The 23,359-nt window shown below is 44.9% G+C and overlaps 2 protein-coding genes across 4 annotated transcripts in view; one reads left to right on the plus strand and one right to left on the minus strand.

The window, feature by feature from the left end:
- The window catches only part of LOC111147239 (dynein axonemal heavy chain 11), a 320,049-nt gene extending 300,420 nt beyond the window's left edge, over window positions 1-19,629 (plus strand). Inside the window, exons 76-82 of the mRNA XM_022503160.1 lie at window positions 791-910; window positions 10,630-10,872; window positions 13,700-13,882; window positions 13,970-14,085; window positions 18,057-18,169; window positions 18,573-18,713; window positions 19,362-19,629. Of these exons, the coding sequence (XP_022358868.1) occupies window positions 791-910; window positions 10,630-10,872; window positions 13,700-13,882; window positions 13,970-14,085; window positions 18,057-18,169; window positions 18,573-18,713; window positions 19,362-19,609 (1,164 nt within the window). The 3' untranslated portion in view covers window positions 19,610-19,629. The remainder of the gene's footprint in view (window positions 1-790; window positions 911-10,629; window positions 10,873-13,699; window positions 13,883-13,969; window positions 14,086-18,056; window positions 18,170-18,572; window positions 18,714-19,361) is intronic.
- The window catches only part of LOC111147240 (cell division cycle associated 7 like), a 46,706-nt gene continuing 42,615 nt past the window's right edge, over window positions 19,269-23,359 (minus strand). For all 3 annotated transcript variants that reach the window (XM_022503162.1, XM_022503161.1, XM_022503163.1), the window contains exons 7-10: window positions 23,062-23,187; window positions 21,889-22,038; window positions 20,918-21,054; window positions 19,269-20,461 (exon numbers count right to left, since the gene is read on the minus strand). In XM_022503162.1, the coding sequence (XP_022358870.1) occupies window positions 20,431-20,461; window positions 20,918-21,054; window positions 21,889-22,038; window positions 23,062-23,187 (444 nt within the window). In that variant the 3' untranslated portion in view covers window positions 19,269-20,430. The remainder of the gene's footprint in view (window positions 20,462-20,917; window positions 21,055-21,888; window positions 22,039-23,061; window positions 23,188-23,359) is intronic.

Here is a 23,359-nt window from a genome sequence, read left to right on the forward strand (position 1 = left end):
CAACCCACGAAGGCTATAATTAAGTTTTTACTTGAACTGTTGGGAGGCAATCTAGTGCCCCTGAGGGTGTAAAGGTTCCTGTCTGGAAAGGCTTCATCACAGACTGGCATGTTTTGCAAACCCTGAGGAAGCTAAAGGGTAGCAGAGAGAGGCTTCAAATCCTGCTAAGCCAGATAGGAGATACTGGTATTTCCTGAAGACCACATGGTCCAGTCATTAGAACCCTTAGAACAGTCATGGAGTAGGCAAGTCGTGCCATGAACCAAACCCTCAAATCAGTCTGCAGCGGGGGGGTTTGGTTTGCTGGGATTTTTACAAGGAGAGGGCATCCTAAACATCCCCCAAATGCAGATTGCATACGGTTTTCTTCATTTGCCTAAATGGATCCTAAAATCTGCTATCACATCCTAAAAACCTGCTATCACAGCCTAAAAATGTGACGTACCACAAAGACCCTGTGAACTAATACCTTTTCCTAATTTTTGGATGAGATTTTGAATTTATCAAGTTTCCCTGCGTGGCATGTTCTAGGAATAATTGCTTTAAAATCTGCATTCAGTGTTCGTAAATTTTCACCGAATGTATTTAAACACCCCGAATGTAATTCTGTCAAGAAATTCTGTGGAGAAACCCAGACAATTTCTGAACCTCTTTTAAATGCTCCCGTTGGTGGGGATTTGGGGAAACATGGTATTAGAGGTTCTTGGAGAGAGGCGTGTACTGCTGATTGGCCTCTCTGAGGCAGATGCTGGGGGTCTGGCAATGAACGTCCATGTGCTGTCCTTCCCAGGTCCCATGGGAAGACCTCCGTTACCTCTTTGGTGAGATCATGTATGGAGGCCACATCACAGATGATTGGGATCGCAAACTGTGTCAGGCATACTTGGAAGAATTCATGAATCCATCTCTGGTAAGAGACTTTATATGTCATTTTACAGAAGAGAAAATCCTAGTAAGGATTTAAAAAATTTTTTAAGTTTTATTTATTTAATCTCTGCACCCAACATGGGGCTTGAACTCACAACTCCAAGATCCAGAATCACATGCTTCACTAGCTGAGCCAGCCAGGGGCTCCTCGATTAAGAATTTTTAAAAATAATTTCACTGTATAAATGCTTCTTAAATATTACTGAGGAATCTTGACCTTTTGCAAGTATATACTTGCCACTGTTACAGAGTTTGGAAGTTTGTTAGAAATGAAGAGTCTTTTTTTTTTTTTTAAGATTTATTATTTATTTGAGAGAAAGAGAGCATGCAGGCATGTGAGTCGGGGGAGGGGCAGAGAGTGAGAACCTTCAGGCAGACTCTCCGCTAAGCACGAATCCCGATACAGAGCTCCATCTCTGGACCCATGAGATCATGTCCTGAGCCGAAACCGAGAGTCAAAGGCGTAACCCAATAAGCCACCTACATGCCCCAGAAATGCAGAGTATGGGCCCCCATCTCAGATCTGTGAAACCCAAATCTGTTTCAGTAAGACCTCCTCGCTGATTTCTGTGTGTGCCCTCATGTTCCACGCCCAGGCGAAGGACCCTCATAGAAACTGACTGAATCTTAGGAGTAACCCTTGGAGGTCATGGCCATTGCTTATTTCATGGAAACACAGGGCCCCCTACATCTCTTTTCGCACTTGAACAGGATATTAACTATGTTTAAAGGTGTGCCGTGTAACTTCTTTGACATCAGCCAGAGCACCATCTTTCTAATAGGCATCCTGAGGCAAGGGAAACAAAAGCAAAAATAAACTATTGAGACTTTATCAAAACAAAAAGCTCCTGCACAGGAAGGAAACATTCAGTAAAACTAAAAGCCTATAGAATGGGAGAAGATATTTGCAAGTGATGTGTCTGATTAAGGGTTAGTAGTTACCAGAATAAATAAAGAATTTCTAAAACTCAACACTCAAGAAACAAATAATCCAACTGAAAATTGGATATGAATTGACAGAAGATATGAATTGACATTTTTCCAAAGAAGACCTACCAATGGCCAACAGACATATGGAAAGATGCTCAACATTATTCCTCATCAGGGAGACACAAATCAAAACTACAATGAGCTACCACCTCATACCGATCAGAATGGCTAAAATCAGCAACAGAAGAAACAACAGATGTTGGTGAGGATGGGGAGCAAGGGGAACCCTCCAGTATGGTTGGTGGGAATGCAAGCTGGTACAGGCACTCTGGAAAACAGTAGGAAGTTTTCCCAAAAAGTTAAAAATAGAACTGCCCCATGGGGGGCACCTGGGTGGCCCGACTTCAGCTCTAGTTGTGATCTCAAGGTCTTGGGATTGAGCCCCATATCAGGCTCCCTGCTCAGGAGGGAGTCTTCTTGTCCCTCCCCTTCTCCCTCTCTCCCTCTCCCCTGCTCATGTACTCTCTCTCAAATAAATAAAATGTTGGGGCGGGGGGGAAGAACTACCTTATGATCAAGCAATTGCACTACTAGGAATCTACCCAGAAAATACAGAAACACTAATTCAGAGGAACACATGCACCCCGATGTTTATAGCAGCATTATCTACAATTTCCACATTGTGGAAACAGTCCAAGTGTCCGTCCAGTGGATAAAGAAGCAGTGGTGTCTATATGACAGTGGGCTGTGAGCCATAAAAATGAAGGGATCTTGCCATGTGCAAAGGACATGGATGGAGCTAGAGGGTATAAAGCCAAATGAAGTCAGTCAGAGAAAGACAAGTGATTCCACGTAATTTCATGCATGTGGAATTTAACAAAAGAAAGGCGCAAAGGAAGAAAAGAAGCAAACCAAGAAACATCCTCTTCACTACAGAGAACAAACTGATGGTTTAGGTGGATGGGGGATGGGTGAAATAGGTGATGGGGATTGTGGGGGCACTTGGGATGAGCACGGCGGATGTATGGAAGTGTTGAATCTGTATTGTACACTTAAAACTAATACTACATGATATGGTAACTAACCGGAATTTAAATATAAGCTTTATTTTTTTTTAAAGATTTTATTTATTGATTTGACAGAGATCACAAGTTAGGCAGAGAGGCAGGTAGAGAGAGGGGGTGGGGGAAGGGGGCTCCCCACTGAGCAGAGAGCCTGATGTGGGGCTCGATCCCAAGACCCTGAGATCATGACCTGAGCCAAAGGCAGAGGCTTTAACCCACTGAGCCACCCAGGTGCCCCTAAATATAAGCTTTAAAAAGCAAATATGCTAAGGACTAAAAAAAATAACAAAGTAGTGCATATTTTTTTTATTGTTTGAGCCACCTCCTATTGATAATTTCTCTGAGAACTTCACCTCATAAAAGTATTATGTAGGTTTTTCGGGGTTTTTTTAAAAGATTTTATTTTTTTATTTATTTGACAGAGAGAGGGAGATCACAAGTAGGCAAAGAGGCAGGCAGAGAGAGGGGAGGAAGCAGACTCCCTGCTGAGCAGAGAGCCCGACGCGGGACTCGATCCCAGGACCCTAAGATCATGACCTGAGCCGAAGGCAGAGGCTTAACCCACTGAGCCACTCAGGTGCCCCTATTATGTAGTTTTTTATCACCTTCCTCGAGTCCATTTTGAGAAATAAATAATCATGTAATAGAAAATGTGTATTATCTGTTGTCTAATATAGAAAACTGAGGACAGATTTTGTTTTTTACCACTTTTAATAATGTTAAACAATTTGGGGACAATGCCAAAAAAAAAAAACCAAAAAAACCAAAACCAACCACCTTTCCTGCCACGTGATCATTATTTGTTTCCTTTGCCGTGAGTCTCCCAGTCTTTCCTTAGTTCTAATGAGCAGGATTTCACAGGTCAGAGAGACACTGTCAATTTACTACAATTCAAAGTCCCTCCTCAGAAGAGGTCTGGGAGCAGGTTACCATGGAGATGGGAAAGCTAAACAGTTTCAGGCACGCGACCTTTACAGAGGTTGATTTCTCCAAGCGGTGGTGGAGGTCACGGGGCAGAGTGAAAAGCTCATGCTGGTGTTCCCTCTCTGGCTCGGGCCTGAGGACAGGGAGTGAATGACTGTTGCCAAACTAGACAGTCCATTAACCTTCCCAAGTCTGAACTACAGTTCAAACAGCGGTACAATGAACACAGAGAGGCAGCAGCGGAGTGTGGGTGAGCCCTTTAGAAACGTAGGTATCCACCCTCCCATGCAGATCTGCTGATGTTTTCAGGCTCAAAATGCTTCCTTTGCTGTCTGGCTTCCTCCCCGGACAGTGCCACTTCTCAGCCCAACAGAGGAAGTTCAAACCCTTGCTACTTGGTGTCAGAAAAACACTGCAACATCCCAGTTACTCTGTTCCCTTGCAGATGTGTCTCACTCTTGCTGTTTATTTCAGGAGCTTGATCTAACACCTGTGCATCTGCAGGATGTCTTTTCACCACTTCTCATGTTGGGTTTGTTTGGTTTTGTTTTGTTTTAAGATTTTATTTATTTATTTGACAGAGACACAGTGAGGAGAGAGAGAACACAAGAGGGGGAGTGGGAGAGGGAGAAGCAGGCTTCCCGCTGAGCAGGGAGCCCGATGCTGGGCTCCACCCGAAGACCCTGGGATCATGACCTGAGCCAAAGGCAGATGCTTAACAATGGAGCCACCCAGGTGCCCCTCACATTGGTTAACTTATTTAGAAATTAGTACCTCTGGTTGCACTGAACCATAATCAGAAAAGCAACTCATTAATGGTGTGGAATTTAAAGCTCCGCCCAGAATGCCTTCACGGTGTTGTCCTGTGAGGGGGATGGGTGGGTTTCTTGCTGGATAAGTGACAGTGACCCTGGGAGAGGGTTCCCTGATGGCAGTGTGCCTCCCAGGTCTCTAGCAAGAGGTAGGGAATTATTTATTAATATTATTCTCTCACCTAAAGCATGCACTTGGCAATGCTAAATGAGTAACACAGAAAATTACTTTTGGAAAATAAGGTGTCAGGTCACCTGAAGGTCGTCATATATTAAAAACTCTTCTGGTAATACAAAGTAACCAGTAGGAGGCTGGGCTTTGAGATAAAAAACAATACTAGGGGGCACCTGGGTGGCTCGGTGGGTTAAGCCCCTGCCTTCAGCTCAGGTCATGATCTCAGGGTCCTGAGATCGAGTCCTGCATCAAGTCCTGTCTGCTCTTCAAGGAGCCTACTTCTCCCTCTCTCTCTGCCTGCCTCTCTGCCTGCATGTGATCTCTCTCTCTCTCTCTCTCTCTCTCTGTCAAATAAATAAATAAAATCTTAAAAAAAAATACTAGGGTTTGCACTCAATTCTCCCTGTATTTGCTTTTTTTGTAGGCCCCTCCCCTGAGCCTCAGTTTCGTCTACTGAACAAGAATGGCCCATTTCATAGGTTTATTGTTAGGTTTAAACACTGGTGCAGTGTTAGAACAACATGCTTAATAATTGGAAGGTCTTTTATTATTAAGTGTAAGTTTTTATGCTATCTCTTGCATACTTGGCTAGATTTAATCTGTGATTATAACAATGGAAACAATTTATTAAACACTCGCTCTGTGCCGGGGGTCAGCACTCCACACCTCATGTGTGTTATTTCCGGGCTGCACCATCATCCTGCCAAGTAGGTATTAATATCCCACGTAATCAGAGAAGAAACCCAGATTCCCAGAGGTCAGACAGTTGGTAAGTAGCTAAACCAGGATATGAGCTCGCAGTCAGACTGCACGGACCGCAGGCTGTCTGCCCCACGCCGCATCGGTTGGAATGCTGATCTGTGTGCAGTATCTGGAGCTCGGGGCACCGATCCACTGACTCATGTCTGTGCTTTGCGCAGTGGGTGCCCAGGGGGCTATCGTGAACAAAACCAGGCAATCCGGGAGCTCTAGGTTCTGGTTCTGCCACTAACTTGCTGTCCAGCTGTGTGCAGGACATCCTTGTGCCTCAGTTTATTGATTTACAAAATGAGGGTACTGTCTAGAATCACTCCAGTACCTGTCAGCTCTGAAGACCTCATGATGATAGAATTTAACCTTGAGTAATTTCTGAAAATCCCTTACAGCACTTTGGGGCCATGGCATTTTTTTTACTCAAAAGGCGAAGGGCAAATGCACATGTTTAGACTCAGACTGAGCTGGGGGCTGAACTAGGCAAGACTGCTTGGAAAGGCAGCAGAAGAGGTGGGGCTTTTATTAAATGCCAGAAAGCAAAATGTAAGAAGGACCATAGTCCTCCAGGGTCAGGCGGAATGCTGGCTTTCCCAGTGCCTAATAATTGTGCCTGACACTGATTTCTGTAAAAATGACTTCAAATCCTTGATGATTTTTTTGAGGGGGGGCATGATGCGGAGTCTCATTTTCTTTGAGCACAATGCCATTAATTTTTTCAAATAACTTTATTGAGTCAAATTCAAACAGAAGTTTACCAATTCCACTTGGGCAATCCAAAGGCTTTAGGCATATTCACAGCTGTGCCGTCACCACAGTCTGTTTTAGACACCTCGTCACCCCCCACAGAAAACCCTGTACCCATTAGGAGTCACTCGCCATCCTCTCCCCCACTCCCCAGCCCCAGGCAACTACTTACTCTTCTACTCTTTGTCTCTGGGTTCGCCTGTTCTGGATATTTTACGTAAATAGAATGATACACAGCCTTCTGTATTTGCTACCTTTCACTTAATATAATATTTTCAAGGTTCATCTATGCTATAGTATATGTCATTGTTTCCTTTTTATGGCCAAATCATATTCCATTGTATGCACCATTTATGCATTCATCAGCTGATGGACATTTGGGTTGTTTCTGTTTTTTGGCTATTAGCAGTAATGCTGCTAATGAACATTTATGAACAGGCGTTTGTGTGGACATACATTTGCATTTCCTTTGGGTGTATACCTAGGAATGAAATTGTTGGATCATAAGGTAACTCTGTTTAACATTTTAAGGAACTGCCATATGATTTTTCCAAAGTGGATGCACCATTTTATATCCCCACCAGCAGTGTATCAGGTTCTACACTCTCCACATCTCTGCTGACACTCTTGTTATCTTTTTTTTTTTTTTTTTACCTTAAGCCATCCTGGTAGGTGTGAAGTGGTACCTCGTTGTGGTTTTGGTTGGCACTCCTCTAGACACTAACAATGCTGAGCATCTTTTCATGTGCTTATTGGCAATTCATTTGTCTTCTTTGGAGAAACGTCTCTTTAGAATTATTGACTCTTTGAGGAATAACGATAACCTCAAATAACCTCCTCCAAAGGTCCATATGCAGAGAGCTCTACTCTTCTGGCCTCATCACCAAGCAGCAGATTTTCATAAAAGCCTTGGGTGGGAAGGGATTCAGAACCAGGATTCACAGAGCTCCTTGAGCACATGGAAATCTTTACAGTTTTCTTTTTTTTTTATTTAATTTTTTTCAGTGTTCCAAGATTCATTGTTTATGCACCACACCCAGTGCTCCATGCAATACATGTCCTCCTTAATACCTACCACCAGGCTCACCCTAACCTCCAGCCCTCACCCCTCCCCTCCAAAACCCTCAGTTTGTTTCTCAGAGTCCACAGTCTCTCATGGTTTGTCTCCCCCTCCAATTTCCCCCAACTCACTTTTCCTTTCCTTCTCCTAATGTCCTCCATGTTATTCCTAATCCTTCACAAGTGAGTGAAACCATATGATAATTGACTGTCTCTGCTTGACTTATTTCACTCAGCATACTCTCCTCCAGTCCCATCCATGTTGATAGAAAAGTTGGATATTCATCCTTTCTGATGGAGGCATAATACTCCATTGTATATATGGACCACATCTTCCTTAGCCATTCGTCTGTTGAAGGGCATCTTGGCTCTTTCCAGTTTGGCAACTGTGGCCATTGCTGCTATGAATATTTGGGTTCAGATGGCCCTTCTTTTCACTACGTCCCTATACAGTTTTCTTAAAGGAGAAAGAGAACACATAAACACCTACATGAACAAAGACTCATTTTTCGAACTTTGCCTGTTGGACATCATAGTAGGAATGTACAATGGAACATTCCTCACATTATTATTATACTTGAAATAATCATGTCTATTCCCAGGACACAGAAAAGACCCAAACTAACATCAAAGCCTACTTACATGCTTAGCTGTTTGCATATATGGTAATTAAATTCCCAGTCATGATCATTAGGTCGCTAGTAAGAGTGATATTTCACTGATGAGACTGAAACTCAGATAAATTGCCATATTTTAAGGCCTCCATCCACCAACCCACTCAGGGATGGGAACTGCACCATGTCTGGCTGACCAGAAACCTCAAGCCCTTGCCTTTCCGTTGTGGTTTTCTTATGTTTTGCTCATTAACGAAAATATAAAAGCACTCTTTCCTTCTTTGTAAAAAGACTGCTTAACTGTCTCTCCAGAAAGTATAGACCATTTGCGTTCCCACCAGCACTATAGGAGCAGGCCCTCCTTGCTCCTTCTAGTCCCCATGGCATTCTAACATTTCTAAGTGGTTCCACTTTTTGGTTTCTTTGCTTGAAACTCTGTTGTTAACTTTGTCTTTAATGGAAGGACAATTTAACTGGCTTTTAAGATTTCTTTCAACAGTCTAGTGAGCCCTTACAGGGAAGATCAAGTCCTTGTTTCTAGGGACCAAAGTCTGGTTTGTATATATGTATTTTAATTCTGGCTTCATTATTTGTATTTTGTGCCCATATCTCTGTTTTGAATAAATTATCTCATAGGCTAATAATACAAGTTAAAATCTCCCCCACAGTTTTGTTTCGGTCACCTTGAACAAGTGAGATTGAAATGGATTATTCTTAGGGACCCTGGTGGCTCAGGCAGTTAAGCATCTGCCTTAAGCTCAGGTCATGATCCCAGGGTCCTGGAATCGAGCCCCGCATCGGGCCCTCTGCTCAGCAGGGAGCCTGTTTCTTCCTCTCTCTCCCTCTGCCCTTCCCTCTGCTTGTGCGTGTGTGCACTGCCTCTCAAATAAATACATGAAATCTTTAAAGAAAAAAGAAATGGATTAGTCTGATTTCTAAAAATGAAGTGCTAGAAAGTGCAGATAAATGAGTGAAATAAACCATGCTAACAGATACTGGCGGGGAGATGGTCCAAGTTGCTCCTGTTTCTCACAAAATGAAAGAGTAGCTTAACTTGGAACTCTTCCTAGTGCAGAACAAGTGCCAACTCAAATATTTAAAACGACTTCTGGAGTTCACAGCCACCAGTGAGCATCGTCAGTAAGGACACAGGCCCTCTGGGAAACCGGCGATGGCAGGTCTGAGAAGGAACAAACTGAGTACTCACAGCTGACTTGGTTGTATAGAAAATCACTTCCTTTTCCCCATCAGACTTGGAGTTTCTTAAGAACTAGGATAGATGAAACTTTTACACTTCAGAGGCTTGTTAGGCTACACTAGGTGGTGAGTACGTAGTATCTAGTAACAATCTGCGAATATCTACTTTGTCTCTGGGTGAGAGAGAGGGGACCAGATGGTATAACATACACAATTAAAGGAACCCCAATTTCAGAAAATGATTTAGAAAATCCAGGCATAAAGGAGTTACATTTGGTGAGCGATTTTTAAAGTATCCCACTGTCCATTTAAGCATATCGAGACAGAATTTATAGCAATAGAGATTGGGAAAATGAAAACAGAGGTGGTTATGGCCCCTGGGAACTAAAAAACAATTGAGAAAAGATTTGAGATGATGCTGAGGGATCTAGAAAATTCTAAGCACTTGACTGAGTTTATGGTTGGTGAGAGAACCAGGTGCATAAATTGTTTTGCTATGTTTTGAGGAACCGCGTTCACATGTCCAGGTTTGGTGCTGCTCCTCATTGCCTTTGTTAAGAACCTTCCTCTACATGGAATGTCTTACCCACTGCCCCAGCCTTAATGAAGTAGATGGGCATGATCAATGCCTCATGCCAGCCTTCCGTTCGTTAGGCACCTGTGCCTCATTCAGTGAGTGAGCACCAGTATGTGCCAGCAGTGGTCCCAGGGTCTGTGGATCTTGAGATGAGCAACACTGGCTCTGTCCCAAGTAGCTCAAAGGGAAGGAGGCAGCAACGATAGGATTCTCTGTATATTCTGCCCTGTACAATGTTACATACGCACAGTCCTGTTTTTCAGTATATGTACATGTAACTGTGTTTATAACATGCATATGTATCACATATCAAATAATTCAAAGCTGTATTGTGGAAAAGTATGTACATTTGGAAAGCAAAGCCTAGAGAGTCATAGAAAGTGCGTGCAGAATGAAGATGTAAATCAGACCTCTTGCCCGGGGGGCGGTGGGGGGCGGATTACTCTGAGTCTCAGTTTCTCTCTGCAGAATGTTTGCAGAGGTTTGGGACAGTCACTGATGGGGAGCACGTGATGGGGTGATCACGCAGTAGATGGATCAGAACCCAGTCGGCCCTTCGTGTGCGTGGATCCTGTTGCCCCAAGCAAACTGCAGACTCCGTCTTCTCAGGGCAAGGATTCACGTGTGTTCCTTAGACTCCCCACCCCCCTCCCCCACCAGAGGTCAGCCTGGTGCCCTCCACGGGGCAAAAAGATGGGTTACAAAAACATCATGAAACATTTTAGAGAGCCTGCTCCCCATCCAGCATTGTGCTGGACATTCCTACCCAGCAAGTTCTCCAAGTGTCTTAGGGTGCTAAGAGTGATTTCCATTTAGACTTGTTGTAACGGACTTTTTCCCTTTGTGGTTGAAGATTGAAGAGGAGTTCATGCTGGCACCAGGATTTGCAGCCCCACCTAACCTAGATTACTCAGGCTACCATCAGTATATAGAGGAGAAGCTGCCTCCAGAAAGCCCAGCACTGTACGGCCTCCACGCAAACGCTGAGCTAGAACTCCTGACGGTGATGTCCAACATGCTCTTCAAAACGTTGCTGGAGCTGCAGCCCAGGAATGCGCTCATCAGTGAGGAGCTGGGGCAGTCCGCGGAAGAGAAGGTAGGCGGTCTCTGTTTTCTGTTGCGCTGTAACATATGCACAGTGAATGTACTGATCTAAGTGGACCACTCGATGGCTTTTTCCCTTTCCATAGACCTATATAATCACCACCCAGGTGAAAATACTTAACACTTGGGTTCAGTCTATCCCTCTGCCTCTGCCCAAACCTGACCTCTATCAGCATAGACGAGCTTTGCCTCTGTTTCTGTGTCAAACGGATGCATTCCTTCAGTACGTCCTGATGCACATGCAGCCCCTCTCAGTCCATGTTACATTTACAAGATTCGTCCGTATTGTTGCGTGGACCAGTGACTCACTTTTGTCTAGTATTCTATTGTACGAGTATATAGTTCATGCTTTAATTCGTTCTATAGTAGATGGATGTTTGGGTTATTTCTAGTCTTTCACTGTTTGACTTATCACAGCCATGAACATTCTTGGAGTCTTTTGTCAACTGGTACACACAACTCCCAGAGGTGTTCCCCAATATCCTCACCCCCTTTCCTCAGAAGTGGAATGGCTGGATTGTGGGGTGTAATGTGTAGCTTCAGTAGATATTCCCAAACAGTTTTGAGAAGTGTTTGTACCACTTACACTCCTGCCAGCAGTGTGCACATTTTATTTGCTCTCCGTCCTTGGGGTTGTGTTAGCAGTACTAATTCATTCTGGTTTTAACTCTGCATTCCTAGTCAAGGACTAAGGCTGAACATCTTTTCGTATGACCTTGGCCATCTAGATGTAATCTTATATGAAGTGCCTGTTCCAGCTGCTTACCCATTTCTTAGTTGTCAGTGTTTTTCATACAGATTTGTAAGGACTCTATTCTCATTGTACATCCTTTGTCAGATGGCTGTGTTGCAAACATCTCCAAATCTGTGACTTGCCTTTCACGCTGTGTTTTTGGCTCTGTCATTTTGTTATGGTGTCTTTTTTACATTATCTTGGGAGATTGGCATTATTTCTTTTTTCTTTTAGCATTATTCTTTTGAAGGTATGTATTGTCCTAGAATGACAGAGATGAGAAACAGACATCAAGTCTTACTCGGTTTTCCATTTAGTTTATTTTCCCCGCAAATAAATTAGCCCTCATTTCCCTCACAATTTAATCAGGATTCGACTGACAAGGATTCAGGTTGGAACACACTAACCATCAGATTTAATTATAGTGAGATCTGAGGAATTTTCATATTATTTCTTGAAATAGGGCCATTTGCTGAGGCCCTTGGTTGTCATTTAGAGGCTTTAGAATTTGTTGTGGGGTGTTTTATTCTATATACTAACATTTTCCTTGTATGATTGTTAGACCCCTTTGTTTGTTTGTTTTAAGATTTTGTTTATTTATTTGATAGAGATCACAGGCAGAGAGGCAGGCAGGTGGCGGGGGTGGGGGGGGGGAGAGGGAGAGGGGGAAGCAGGCTCCCTGCTGAGCAGAGAGCCTGATGCAGGGCTCAATATCAGGACTCTGGGATCATGACCGGAGCTGAAGGCAGAGGCTTTAACCCACTGAGCCACCCAGGTGCCCCTGTTGTTTTGTTCCGTTTTGTTTTTTAAAATAAAAAAGGAAACGTTCATCCATTTGGAAAAAGCTTTCTATTTTTTCTATTAATAGAAGCAGAGAGATGGATGAAGTCTTCATTTAGTTTTGGGGTTTTGATCTTTCCAACAAAGAAGCCGTCCATTAAACCAGAAACTGCGAAGCAAATGATCTGTAGATGCCTCAACACAGTGAACATGCAAACAGATTGTGGCAATGACTCTTTTGGATGCTTACTATATGCTAGGCAGTAAAGGATGTGCTTTACAAATAAACCACTTAATCCTCAATAGCTCCAAGTAGTATCAGGATCCCTATTCCAGAATTAAGTTTAGGGGACTTGTCAGACTGCTAGAAAGGGACAATGAAGGAAACCAAACTGTAGCTAATTCCAAAAGCCATTCTTTTACCTAACCTGCCTACTATACTGTTCCATTCTTTCTACAGATGCTGCAGGTGAGTATAAGATTTCAGGACCTGAAAAATAACCTGCCAGGGTGCTAAAGCAATTTGGGATTTGGCTGTCAGAACCACAGTCAGTAGTGCAAGAAAGCAAGGAAAGAGTGAAAGCTGCCTGAGGCTGAAGACAGGCAGTATTCGTAAATCTTTTGTCCATTTTAGGTATTCATTGGTTTTCCCCAGTTCAGTAAAAGATGAGAAAAAATATGTACATTGAAGTACTACATACATTTTCACATCTTTAATTTATAAATCTTTTATTTCTTCAAGGCAGTAATTAAAGAAGACAGAGAGGCTCCCTTGGTATTAGAGATGTGGATCCAAATTGCTCCTAAAATTTTAGGCTATGTCAGTTGGGAGGGCCACATCATAGACTCACCAGAATTAGCTCAAGCCTAAAGGGCATTTTTGGTTCATGTGACTTGTCAAATGTTTTTATTTTTCTTTTTTAATTAGCAGATTACCAAATATAGTACCTAAATGTTGGGATTCTGCTTCCTCTGATTCCGTCTTTGCATACAAGTGAAATCTAGATGATGACAGTTCTTCGATTCCCTAAATGCTGACAGTGAATAAACTGCAGACGAAGAGTAGCTCCTTTCCAGTGGGATCTACAGAAGGGAAGGGGCTGCCTTGACGCAGAGGTAGTTGAGCTCGTCCACAGTGCGTGTCCGCCCATATCCAGGGAGTAGTGGGTCTCTCTTAAATGCATTAGCAGGCATCTTTGGAAGTGGTGGAATATATTCTGGGACTTCTTTGAAGAGTCAAGGGCATGGTTCCTGTGACTAAAAATGAAACACAGAGGAGCTAAATCTTGTGTGTTAATGATTTAAGGTTAGGAATATCTTGGATGACATTTTGGAGAAACTTCCAGAAGAGTTCAACATGGCAGAGATAATGCAAAAAAGCTCCAACAGAAGCCCCTATGTTCTTGTTTGCTTCCAAGAGTGTGAAAGGATGAATATTCTCCTGCAGGAAATCCGTGTGTCGCTTCAACAGTTAGACCTTGGTTGCAAGGTAAGTTTACAAGTTTAAAAGTGGTAAGTTTAAAAGCTTCCCCACATCCGAGGACACTGACTGTGTGGCCTCTCTTCTCCGTGCCAGGGGGAGCTGCCATTCTCTCCCGAGATGGAAGCCCAGCAGTCCCAGCTGAGTTACGACACCGTCCCAGACACTTGGAGCAGACTGGCTTATCCATCCACGTATGGCCTGGCGCAGTGGTGAGTTGCCCCTCGCAGGCCCCAGGCCAGTATCTGCCTGGCTGCTGGCTCGGTGTTCTCCATTCCTGTCGTGTCGGAGCAGCTGTGAAGAGTGTACTTAGTGAGTTTACTGGCCTGTGGTTGTGCAAACAGAGCACCACCACTTTCACTGGAGTCTTTTCCATGTGTTGCTTTGAAGGCGAAGATCAGTGAAAAGTTAGGGTCAAAGCAAGAGTCACGTACTGCCCCTTCCTTAGGAGTTGTTTGATCTTGGACAAAATACCTTGGTCTTCCTAGTGTCTCAGTTTATCATCAGGAAAATGCAGGTAACCATTCCTTCATTATTATTTAAATGGCCATGGGAGGCAACTTGAGTTTGTTTTCCTGTTATTTCATATGCTTATTTTCGAAGCTAATGATTACCAATGCCATCTCCTAGCTAACTTTGAAAAGATTATAGTAGAGGGGCGCCTGGGTGGCTCTGTAGGTTCAGCAGCTGCTTTTGGCTCAGGTCAAGATCCCAGCGTTGTGGGATCCAGTCCCACCTTGGGCTTCTCCACCTGTTCTGCCTGCTGCTCTCCCTGCTTATGCTCTCTCTCTCTGGCATATAAATGAATGAAATCTTTTAAAACAACAACAACAAAAAAGATTCTAGTTGAGTATACAGGAAAGCTGACTGCTTGGGTGTATGGTTGTGAGTGCAGAGCTGTTCCAGATTCCAGGACCGAAATTCACAGTTCCCTGATGGCCAGTGCTCTCTCCAACTGCTCCTTGGCTTTTGTTGTCAACATTGGAAGTTTCAAAGATTCTCTCTATTCCTGTATTCTCTGGTACCAGAATTTTTTTCTTCCTTTCCTGTCGTTTTTCCATGAATCAGAATGCTACTCTGAGCCTTAAACTGGAAAGTTCCATCAGAATTCCACATGAGGGGCACCTGGCTGGCTCGGTTGATAGAGCATGCAACTCTTGGATTGTGAGTTCAAGCCCCATGTTGGGCATAGAGATTACTTAAAAAAACAGAATCTTTAGAAAAATTTTCAAATGACTGCAGCTTGGAACTGCCATCCAGGCAGCCAGGTGTTGGCTGTGTGGGACGTGTGCAAACATAATGGATGGGGCAATGTGGAAGGGACACAGATGACAGCAAATAACCATGGTGGGGAAGAGTGAACAGAGCTATTCACTGGATTTCTGTGAACGCTATGGATGTCCAAAATCAGATTTTATATTTCCAATTAAAAATGTTTATATTACAGTTATATTTTATAATAATGGTAATTTTTGGAGTCACTTCCATCTTACTTTATGCTTTCTGATTTCTGTATTTTTCATTTATTCCAATTTTTTCCAGCTTCTGTCAGTTTGTCTGGGTTCCTCTCCCCTCCCCTGACTTTTCCTTTATTAAAGTAGGCTCCATGCCCAGTGTGGAGCCGAACATGGGTCTTGAACTCAGGACCCTGAGATCAAGACCAGAGCAGGTATCGAGAGTCAGATGTCCAACTGAGTCACCCAGGCACCCCTTAATAGTTTTCTTTATTCCATATTTATCCCTGTACAGTTCCTGTTATTTTAGCAGAGACACTACATTGTAACCTACACACTTGATTTTTCTAACACAATGTAAAGTCAAACACCTTTAACCTCCCTCTGAACATCAGCCTCTTCTGGTCTGCAACTGTAATTCAACCTTACTTTAAACCATAGTATTTTTGTTTTTAGTCAATTATTTTCACTTTAACAACATACATAGATTTCTTTGTTCATTGTTGCTTTTTATATCTCATTCTGGGCTCTTTTGTTCTGGGTCCTCTTACCTGCTAAAGGACAAGATATACAACAGGGCTTTCAGCTTATGTGGTGGGGAGTAAACAGGGCTCTTTGTGTGTCTGAATTTTCTTCACTCTTGCTCCATAGTTTACCTACATGTACAATTCTAGGATACCATGATTTTCTCTCAGCCCTGTGATTTGGTAACTCCATTGTTTGCTGGCATTTATTATAGCCAACGAGACTGTAAATGTACCTGTCATCACTTCACAGCTCTTTTCTCTGGGACATTTTTAACATTTTTCTCTTCATCTTTGATGTTCTACAACTTTACTCCTTTATTTAGGTGTGGACTTTTTAAAACATATCCCCATTAGTACCGTGTGGTTGTAAATGTGGTTTGTCTGCCTGTTGCCTCCACTCTGAAAAATTCTTAGCTCTCCCAGTACTGCCTTCCCCTGTTGTCTTCATTGTATTTACCTACCTGAAATCTTATATTTTCAATCTTTTGTCTTGTTCTGATGTACCCTGGTTGATTTCATTGGTCTGGGGTTTGGGGGGCGGGGGAGGACTCTATTTTTTCCAGTTTACTGTGTTTCCCCTTGCCCTTTAACATTTCATTGTCCAAAACCAATTTTCAATTCCATGTTCCTTATGTGGGGGGCTGGGGAGGTATCAGGCTTGGTTTCATAAATTCCTGTTTTTGTGACTATTACTCTAGTTTCTTAGGAGTTTAAACCTATCAAAGAGTCTTTTTTTCCCCCCCCTAGATTCCTCTTATGTTTATTTGCTAGGTTATCAACCTTCTTGTTTGTTGGATTTGGTGCAAGTTTTTTATGCCATATATTCAGTTGTCTTTATATTCAAATGACAGCTGGCTGGTTATAAAAAAAAAAAAATTAACCTTATTATTGCTGGGCGGCTTTGTAGGCAGCACAGCATTCTCCGATCAAATGCTGCTGTGAGGGTGTCTGCAGCGGACTCAGAGAAGGGAAAAAATGGCTGTTTCCCTGGGAGGATTCCGTCTTCAGTCTGTATTAAGCTGTATCTTAGTATTGATTATTCATTGCCCAATTTTCCTGAAACACGGCATGTCCAATTTAAGAGTCAAATTTGTAATTGAGAAAAACTCAAATTTTCTAGAACTGTTTCCAACCTTTTCCCCATTTCATTTTAAAACGCTTACTCTGAACTCTTTCTACTTAATGTCCTTTTTCTTACTTTCCAAACCTTAATCCTACTTGAACAAGCAATCATTTTTGTTTAAAAACCTACTGGAAATTGGCTACAATGCCTATCCCCTTGTGGCAACATTTTTAGGTGAAGTCTTTTCTTTTCCTATCTCTTCCTGTTCTTCACCTTCCTGTCTTCAAGTAGGTTTTCCCTAAAGCAGCTATTTGAAAGAATTTAAATTGGGCAGGACAAGGGCCATGTTCTAAGAGCAGGGATTTTCCTGGCAGTGACCCAGGTTTCTCCTTGAACATCATCCCTGCTGCTTTTGCAACCCTTAACCCAACCAGGTCCCAGAAAACTTGGGAGCTAGCCTGGGTGTCCCACCCCCTTGGGGAACTGCCTGCTGGCTTTGATCTTGGGGCAGTCTTCCATCTCATACCCCTGCTCCATCTTCCCTTTCTTTCGGGCAGCCCTCAATTATACGGGCAGCCCTCAGCCCTCAATTCTAAGTTTCAAAGCTTGATGTGTTTGATTTTATCAGAGGGTCATTTTCCCGTAGCCTCCTTTGCGTAATTGTTGTGTTGATGAGTTCGGAACCTGGGTAAAAACAGCACTTTCTCAAACCACAGGCAGGTAGAGGCTGGGAGGTGCTGTTTCTCTTCATTACCTGTCTTCCCCTCTTCAGGCGACAACTGTTAGTGGTAAGACCACAGCCACAACTGTACTGACCCCGCCCTTCCCAGCAGCCTTCCCCTGCCTTCTCGCATCCTGTCCACACTCTACCTATGGTGATCACCACCCATCCCTAAAGTCACTCAGTAGGTGGACATGAATTTTCCACATTCCCATGTTTCCTGTCCCTAATGGTAATAGTTACAAAATTTCAACAGGAAACAAAATCGAGCTTTTTATAGGGACAGTGTTTTGCAAATCTAAGGATGTTTTTGGTTATCAGTGGTGTGTCTGTCCCATCTTCCCTTGAATCTACCTCAGCTGATTGGAAAACTCGTACTAAAAAGCACGTTTGTGTCTCCCTGCCTTGTGTTTACCAGGTTTAATGACCTCCTTTCACGGTACCGGGAACTCGAAACCTGGACCCACGATCTTGCCCTCCCAGCTGTGGTGTGGCTTTCCGGCTTCTTCAACCCTGAGTCCTTCCTAACTGGTAAGGGCTGCCGGCCCCCTTGCCCTGCTCCCCAGGGCTCACGCAGGGGCCAGCAAAGGGGCACAGAGAGGGAGCAAAATTCCAAGTGGAAGGGCCACGTGAACTGGGATGTAGTTTACTCTAGTAAACATTTTCCATCAAGGGCCACATGGGCTCCTTCCCAGAGGCTCCACTCTACCCCGCCAGCGCCACACCAGATGACAGGTAACCATGGCGCATGGCTGTCCCAGTAAAGTTCTTCCACAAGAGCAGGGCAGGTGTCCTGCAGGCATTTGCCAGCACTGGTCTAGCGCAGCCTCATGCCCCCTTGAGGGCCAGAAGTGTGTCGCAGGGCGGTGGCCTTGGCCGGCTTACCAGCGGCTCCTGTGAACCTTCACACAACCTCCTCCTTTTCCTCCCACAGCAATCATGCAGACCATGGCCCGAAAAAATGGGTGGCCACTGGATAAAATGAGCTTGACTGTTGATGTCACCAAGAAAACAAAGGAAGATTATGGCCATCCTCCACGGGAAGGTGCCTATCTCCACGGGCTCGTCCTGGAAGGTAAGCTACCCCCAGGAGCCCATGCAGGGGTAGTACCTGAAGGCCCGTTCTTAAATTTGGCTGGGCATTTGCCCTTGTTCACTCCACTCCTCAGCAGTTACTTTTCTCTAATACTTGCTTACCTCATTTCCTAGTTTCACAAAATTTTATACCAGGTTCTGTGTTCAAGGCCAGCCCAATCTTAAGGCGTTTAGGGTGATGGCTATCAATTCGGTGCAGGCCTTAACTTACTCTGTGGTGTTAACACGAGATGTAGATGCAGATTTAATTCAAAATCTTAATTAAAAAAACCAACTTCACTGCTTTTTTACTACCAGACTTCTTTAAGCCCTTAGAATCTCTAAAGGGGGTTAAGAGGGAATGTGCTGAATTAGACAGTTACACTGAGAACAAATTCATTAGCTATACTGTGCCTGGATTCCTATAGAATCTGTTTTCATGCAAATTTTAGACCTTTTGAATTTCAATGTAGTTTTTTCAAAGGAAAGCTGAGGTGTGGAGCCCTGCTTACCAGCACTCCCCATCCCCCGTGGCAAGAAAACTCCTGACAAGAAGTAACTGTGCCAAAACCAAACATTTATTGCCTCCAACAGGAGAGGAGCGGTACCCACATGCCACATTCTTGCAACTCTTGTGTTTTCTCGGTAGGTGCCCGATGGGACACACAGTCAGGAACCATTGCAGAAGCCCGCCTCCAGGAGGTCACATCGGTGATGCCCGTCATCTTTGCCAAAGCCATCCCCGCGGACAGACAGGAAACCAAACACACGTATGAATGTCCCGTGTATAAAACCAAAATGAGGGGCTCTAACTATGTGTGGACCTTCCGACTGAAAAGCCAAGACAAGACCACCAAGTGGGTCCTGGCGGGTGTGGCTCTGCTGCTCGAAGCATGAAAACGGGCCACAGCCAGGATGGTCACTGGGGTCCATACACGTTAATTTACTTTACTGAGAGCTACCAAACCTCCTCCCACTTAGATAACTTTGAAGTAATGTACATGTGCCTTAATTTTGTTTAAACACCATCCTTAATAAAGTCTCCCCATCAGTGAAGGGGAATTTTAGCTCTTGCAGACATTAAACAAAATCTTTTTAAATTAAAAATGAGCCCTGACATTCTTAGTCTGGCAAGCAGGTGACTCCTGAACGAAGGGGCAGCCGTTCCCGCCGGCCAGCAGGGCCCCACGGACTCCAGTGTCGCGAAGGTGACAGTCTACTTTCTGTTCACTCAAGTTTTCATAAAAATAAAACTCTAGTACTCACAAGATCTATGAATAATTGCACTTTGTAATTTAGGGGAACATTCTTTCACAAATTCCAACGACCCAGAGAAGGGTTAACTATGTGGTCCTGGACTAGAGGTAAAGATCGAGGCCACACAGGTAAACAGTGTCAAAGGCAAGAGCTGCTTATACAATGTTTTCTCTGGAACTTACCTGGACTTTAACTCCACCCTATTTAAACTGCTTTTTTTTTCATCGTAAGCAGGTGCTTTTAAACAATTCAATATATGTAGGGGCCTGCGGATACATGTATAGAGATTCCTCTGCTGTGCCGTCTTCCTGAGAAATCTTTTTAGACAATCTTAAAAAAAAAAATAGCATTTAGGTCTACAAAGAATTTCTGTATAAAAACACAATGGTAAGAAATCTTAGGCACAAGTGGCATGGCAGGGCCGGCCGGCGTGCTCTACGGTGAGCGGGCTGGCTCTTCTCTTAATTGTCTTCCACCAGCTGCTTCTGTAAGCTGAAAGACAGAGGGGACGGAGGCATATACAAGGTGCATCCTAGGCTCAACCCCTCACGGAGAGTGGGGAGCCCAAGCCCAGATCTTTTAGGCAAGGTCGGTCCTGCTTCCGTGAGAGGAGACCCTGCAGCCGGGCCACAGGAGCCCCGGGTCTCACTCCAGAACGGAGCTCTGGACTGCGGGGCTGTTTCCTCGGCCCCAGAAGGTGAGCACCGCCTCCCCGGAGCACACCACCCACCATGCTCTGCTCAGCCTGCACCCTCTGCCGCTCCCCATTTTACACAACGAGGGGGAAACAGGCAGTGCCCAGATGAAAATTCTAGCAAAGGAGGGAATGTCCTAACAAGGCAAACAACAGTCCTGAGCTGCCGTCACCCGAGCAGACACGGGATGGATAGCACTCAAGACTCTGCCGGCGCTGGGATCTCCGCCGCTGTCGTGGTCTGGGACGCTCACCTCTCCAGGTATTCCTTAACGTTATTGTAGCCATAGAATTTGGCCAGGTGGATGAGGATCCCCGTGGCACAGCGGCCGTCCCGCTTCCGGCAGTAGCTGCAGTTGCAGATCCCGCGGCAGGGAGGGCACACCCAGTCCTGGAAGAACAGTGGCCCCGTGACCTCTGCGCTCGGGCCCGGCCCCCACTGCCGCCCCTCCAGCCTAGAGTCCCATGTGCCTTCTAGGAAAGAGCACACGGTGACCCCATGGGTCTCCCTCCTCCACCTGTTTCAAGGCCCAGACAGGCTGACCACCCAGGGTGCCGCATGGGCAGAAACCCAACCAACAATTGTGCAGAATCTGAGGAGTACAAAAGAGCAGTGAGACCGAGGTGTGAATTCAAGCTCTTCTACTTCCTAAACCACTTCTTCACCGGAGTTTAGATTCGTCTGCCCACTGGGGACAGTACCTGTTTACCCCACATCCATAGGCCAGGGGCAAACTGAGGGCAGAGGCTCCGGAGCCAGACTGCCCAGGTTCAAGTGTATGGATCCTAACCGTACTATTATCTCATTTTACAGAAGGACCTGAGGAACAGGGAGGGTATATACCTACTTCGCTAGGTTAAACGAAATAGCCAACCACATTAACAGAGGCAAAAAACCTTAGACCAGGGCCCAGCACACCAGAAGCACTCTCCACAGTGACCTCCCTGCCCCCCCAGCCTTGCCCGAGCTAACCCCGTTGCTGGAGGAGAGCGCACAGGTCCACCTTCAAAATCAGAACTGTAAAAAAGTGTGGCTCTGATCCCTGCAGACATCTCCTCTGTCATACCGGCCAGCGTGCTCATTCCAGAAGGAAGCTGTACTTTTCATTTCCTCCAGCGTGCTGGGTCAGGGGGATAGCGCACTGCAGCTAGTAGGTCCCTGATAGGGCCCGAGGAGCCCTTCTCTCTGCCAGTACAGTTCATCACAAACGAACACGACTCCTACCGGGTCCAGCAGCGCCGATCTCACATCCTCCCCGTAGCGATTCCTCAGGCACGGCCCGCAGAACTGTCCTCGCACCCCGCCGCAGCTCTGGTTCCGACACACGGTCTTGGTGTCGATGGTCTTCTGCCTACACTGGTGGCAGGTGTTGCCCTGAGGGAGGAAGACGGGATTTAGAGGGTGATACCCACAAGGCCACATGCGGCCATGTACGCTCATCGGGGCACGAAGCAGCACGGCCTCTTTGGCACAAACCACAGCCCCGTCTAGAAGCCCGGAAGGAAGGACATGATCAGACCAGCAGAAAGCCGTGAGGCAGGGAAGAGCCCACAGACGGTGACAGGGGCCCAGTGGCCATGAGTCCCAGGCAGCAGCACGGGGCTCCGGCCTCGCTTCCGGGAATCTGGGTCTTTTCAGAATACAATTTCTTGGTGTTAAAATGCTGACAAGTAAAAACCTCTTACTACCTTAAGTAATAGGACACTGCCTCATCTAAAAAAAAACGATGCATACCACCACGAAGCCTCCCTCTGAATCACTGTTTAATAAAAAAAATATTTAATCCATTTCCTACTGACTGAAGATACTCTGTCAAACTAGTTCCTATGGGGGCGCCTGGGTGGCTCAGTGGGTTAAGCCGCTGCCTTCGGCTCAGGTCATGATCTCAGAGTCCTGGGATCGAGCCCCATATCGGGCTTTCTGCTCAGCAGGGAGCCTGCTTCCTCCTCTCTCTCTGCCTGCCTCTCTGCCTGCTTGTGATCTCTCTCTGCCAAATAAATAAATAAAATCTTTAAAAAAAAAAAAAAAAAAAAAACTAGTTCCTATGGCTCTATGAATCAAAAAGCACACAAAAAAACCCCACAGTATGTTTTTCCAATGTTTAAAACATGAACACCCTAAAGAGTACTTAAAATGTGACTATTCTAAATGCGCTTTTCCAAACTATACGCCTGCCTTCCCAAGGATCATACGCATCCCCCAGAGACCTTTCCTGAGAATTCCTACACCAAGCGGCTTCCCCTTCCCAGTCACAGCTGACCCTCCCTGTCAGAGGGGAGAAGGCCTGGGGGTATGAGCCCAGCTATAGTTAAAGACAATGCAAGGTTTCAAATACCACTGACTCAGACTCCCCATTAGAATCACAAGCATGCGAATTATTTGTTATACATAATTTACCAGAACTTTATCATAGATTTTATCTCGAACAGTTATGGCAACATTTTCTAAGTCCTCTTCAGTGATATCCTCCACTGGCCGAAAAGAAGATATTCGGTGACGCCGTCTGTACCCCTGGCATTTCCCCTGTAAAACGAACCAAAGCAGAACCTGGCATAAGCTGTTTTGACTGGTTAAAAAACACATAAAAATTTCATACTCTGAGGGCACCTAGGTGGCTCAGGCGGTTAAGCCTCTGCCTTCAGCTCAGGTCCTCATCTCAGGGTCCTGGGATAGAGTCCCGCATGAGGTTCCCTGC

Source organism: Enhydra lutris, unplaced genomic scaffold (assembly GCF_002288905.1).
Source record: "Enhydra lutris kenyoni isolate GAN:26980312 unplaced genomic scaffold, ASM228890v2 scaffoldscaffold16, whole genome shotgun sequence".
NCBI lineage: Eukaryota > Metazoa > Chordata > Mammalia > Carnivora > Mustelidae > Enhydra > Enhydra lutris.